Raw genomic sequence first — 3,670 nt, 5'->3', positions numbered from 1 at the left:
GTTATAAAAGTAATAATTGGATGATAATTTTATTATTATTATAGATATTGCATAGTATATTTTTTGAGTATAAATAGGTGTGTTGAGTTAGAGTTTATTGTATGTATTTTTTGGTTAATAAAAACACTCTCTCTCTAGATTCCAAATGTCACCAAACTCTCATTGTACATTTTTCTATAAATAAAAAACCAATTACTCATACCTTTTGTTCAACCTTTGTTTTCTCCATTTTACAGTATCTCTATCTCTATATACCTTCTACAGTCAAGAACTACTAAAGGTAGTTATAAGCCTACTGAAATTATAACAATTTTTTTTTTTTTTTTTAATCGCAAATGCTCTTGATTACTCCGTATATACTTGTGTTTATATTAGCTGTCTGATCTCAACCCTCATATCTTCTTTCTACAGATCTGATTCAAATCTATACATACACACATCTCCCTATTACCTCATTACCCTAAATCTTGACCTAAATCAGTCTGTATTATTACTTATTCAACCTATACATACAATTTTCAATCGAGGGTATTGAACTATTCAATTTGAAAATTAGGGTTAGGGTTTAAAGATTGTAACTTTATTATAGTGATGGTGTTTTGGGAAGGATATGTTAGTGATGAAGTAATGGGTACATTTGCCCCAATTGTTGTGTATTGGTTGTATGCTGGGTTCTTTCAGTTGCTACCATCACTTGATAATTATAGGTTGCATACAAGAAAGGAAGAAGATATCAAGAATACTGTACCCTTGAGTTCAGTTATTAAAGGTGTATTGCTTCAACAGTTGGTTCAAGCAGTTGTTGCCCACATTCTGTTTTTGGTAAGATTTTCATTGTTTATGTCATGTTTATAGTCATCAGTTGAAAAGTTGAGACCTTTTATGTTTTTTTGATGGTTGTATTTGTATTTTTTTAACATTGCTAAGGTTGTGTGATTTATTGTGTTTAGTTTACTATGATATCAACTGTAATTGATTAGAAATTGCTCTCTTTTTAGAAACTGTTAAACTGTAACGATTAAACGGGTAATTAGGAAGCAGATTACAATAGGTGAGTAGGCATTTACCAATGGGTCGTTCATGTGATTGGATGATTTTACATGCCACATCATTTTGTAACAATTTTGTTTGTAAAATTCTGGTGAGTGTGGAATTCATCAATAATGACTTTGTTGAAAGGCTACTTTTTTTTATCAATCTCTCCATTTAATAAACGTTTTTTTTCTTCGTTATTGATGTCTATAACCTGCTAGTATCTATTGCTAGTATCTATTATGCTTAATTGTTCTCTTTTACATTTGTATCTGAACGATTAAGTAATTCACTAAGGATTCGTTTCAAGATGTAGGGTGATATATAATTGTGTGGTAATGAGCATTTTTAGTACACTGATCTTTATACCTTTTGACAAAAGAATCTGTTACACTCAAGAAAACACGATAATAGTATTGTTAATTGTTTTGTCTTTGAATTTCACTCTACAAACTAGTGGTTTACCTTACCTTTAAAGGGTTGTTGTAAAAGTCGGCTGACGGTTCGGGCCTTCGGGGACTAGCCCCTCCCGAGTCGCCCAAAAACGTCTTTAAGAATCGGTCAACGCTAAAAAGTCTAGTCAATTTACTTGAGTGCACCCTCCTATCAGCGGGATTGGGTATTGTTGTTGTTTCTCTTGTACATACATAAATATACAAACACACATTACATATATGTATATACATTACACATAGAAATATGTCTATGTTTTTGTATTATGATCATTTGACATCTTCGGCTCATGTCTAAACAGGTGACCTCATCGAGTGGCTTGGTCGAGACCGAAATTCAACCGTCTCTCATCGTTCAAGGTGTACAAATCATCATCGCAATGTTTGTCATGGACACATGGCAATATTTCGTGCACCGATACATGCACTTAAACAAATTTCTATATCGACACATTCATTCACAACATCACAAACTGGTTGTACCTTATGCAATTGGAGCCTTGTACAATCACCCTCTCGAGGGTCTACTACTAGACACCGTTGGCGGGGCCATCTCGTTTCTCGTTTCAGGAATGACTGCTCGAACTGCTGTTATATTCTTCTGTTTTGCTGTTGTGAAAACGGTGGATGATCATTGTGGACTTTGGTTACCGGGTAATCTTTTTCATATGTTTTTCCAAAACAACACGGCTTATCATGACATACATCATCAACTTCATGGATTAAAGTACAATTTTTCTCAACCGTTCTTCCCAATTTGGGACAAACTTCTTGGGACCCACATGCCGTATGATCTTGTAAAACGGCCTGAAGGAGGGTTCGAGGCAAGAATATCGAAGAAGGACTAAGTCAACTTTGTTCACTAACCACTGTATGATCCAATTTGACAATCATTTATTTGACCATCAAAAGGTAACTTGAAAGGTCTTTTAGTTTCTATCTATTCAAGAGCAGTCACAATCTAAGAATTTGCAAGTAACTGTTGTAAGTTTTGATTGTGTTTACTGTTCACTCATTTTTCTTCATTTTTCGTTGATTGATTAGTATCTTTTTCTGTTTAAATTAACAATGTAACAATGGGTTTATAACTTGTTAGTATTTATGTGTTTTGTGTATTCTGGCAAAATTGTAACTAGTCTGTCATGCTTCTGACATGCTTCCCCCATATGTTCTTCAAATGGAATTATAAGCAAATTTTTTATTGTTAATGTATCTGCTTTGTGTGTTCTAGAGTAGTTTTAAGATATGTTAAATTCTGCCGGTGGTTGAGGCCTCTTCGTTTTTCCTTTCCTTTTCCAGCATCATTCATGTTTTTCCGGCCGGTGGCAACACACAGCCGCCAATCTAGCGACGTGTGGCGTTTTACGGTGGGGATCATCCTACTATGACGTTTTCTTTTTGCTTTTGACGGTTGCCTCGTCTGCTCCCTTTCCGGCGGCCGATCTACCTCCTTGGATCTCGCCGGAGGTGTGATGTAGCCGATGGTATGTGGCTTGACGTTATCTCGGCCGTATATAATCTTGGTTGTGCTTTCTGGTGGTTCAGGTTGGGTAGGTTGGGTTCTCAGGTGCTGGGTAGGTGTGTCATCGGTTTTTGTTTTAATACGTCGGAATCCGTACTACGGTGGCTTTCCGTTCAAGATCCAGGCGACGAGTGCCCTGTTGGTGCTCTGGTGATTGTTTGGGGTTCTGCTGTGGTTATTTTGTGATGGATTCTTAGATCCTAGAGGTGACACAGGTGTTGGTGGCCGTTTTTTTCTTTTTCCGGACAACGGTTTTCTTTGCTGGAGTTTGGTTGGATTTGTCTCGGGTGTTGCTTTCTTGCCTCCAATGCGACGTTCTCTCGCTCGTGGGTTCAGGTTCGGTGGCTTCTTGGTTCCGTGGGCTTGCCCAGCTTCATTCTGGCAGGCTGCTGGTTCTTTCGGTTGTAGGCTTCGGTTTGTTCTATGTTTATTTTGCAGGTCTGTTCCTCTCCGGTGATTTCTTCAGCTTTAGACCAGGCGACGATCTCCCTATTGGAGATCTGGTCTTGGCCCGGGGAGGATGCGTTTCTTGAAGGGATGGTTGCTGTTTTTGACGACTCAGGATGACCTCTGTTGTGCTCCGTATTTGTGTTGGCGGTCGGCGTTGACAATGCCCATTCATTTACTTTTTTCTGTCTTGTGTAGTATAGCCGGTATTATAGTG

General features: G+C 37.7%; 1 protein-coding gene across 1 annotated transcript; it reads left to right on the top strand.

Moving 5' to 3' along the window:
- Positions 1 to 415: 415 nt before the first annotated feature.
- On the top strand, positions 416 to 2,642 carry LOC139867021 (very-long-chain aldehyde decarbonylase GL1-9-like). Its single transcript, XM_071855330.1, has 2 exons — positions 416 to 822; positions 1,787 to 2,642. Exons 1-2 carry the CDS (start codon positions 592 to 594, stop codon positions 2,330 to 2,332), a joined length of 777 nt encoding a protein of 258 aa, XP_071711431.1. The 5' UTR covers positions 416 to 591; the 3' UTR covers positions 2,333 to 2,642.
- Positions 2,643 to 3,670: the final 1,028 nt, after the last annotated feature.

The sequence above is a fragment of the Rutidosis leptorrhynchoides genome, chromosome 9 (genome assembly GCF_046630445.1).
Source record: "Rutidosis leptorrhynchoides isolate AG116_Rl617_1_P2 chromosome 9, CSIRO_AGI_Rlap_v1, whole genome shotgun sequence".
In the NCBI taxonomy this organism is placed as follows: domain Eukaryota; kingdom Viridiplantae; phylum Streptophyta; class Magnoliopsida; order Asterales; family Asteraceae; genus Rutidosis; species Rutidosis leptorrhynchoides.
This window is presented reverse-complemented; position numbering and strand designations above follow the sequence as displayed.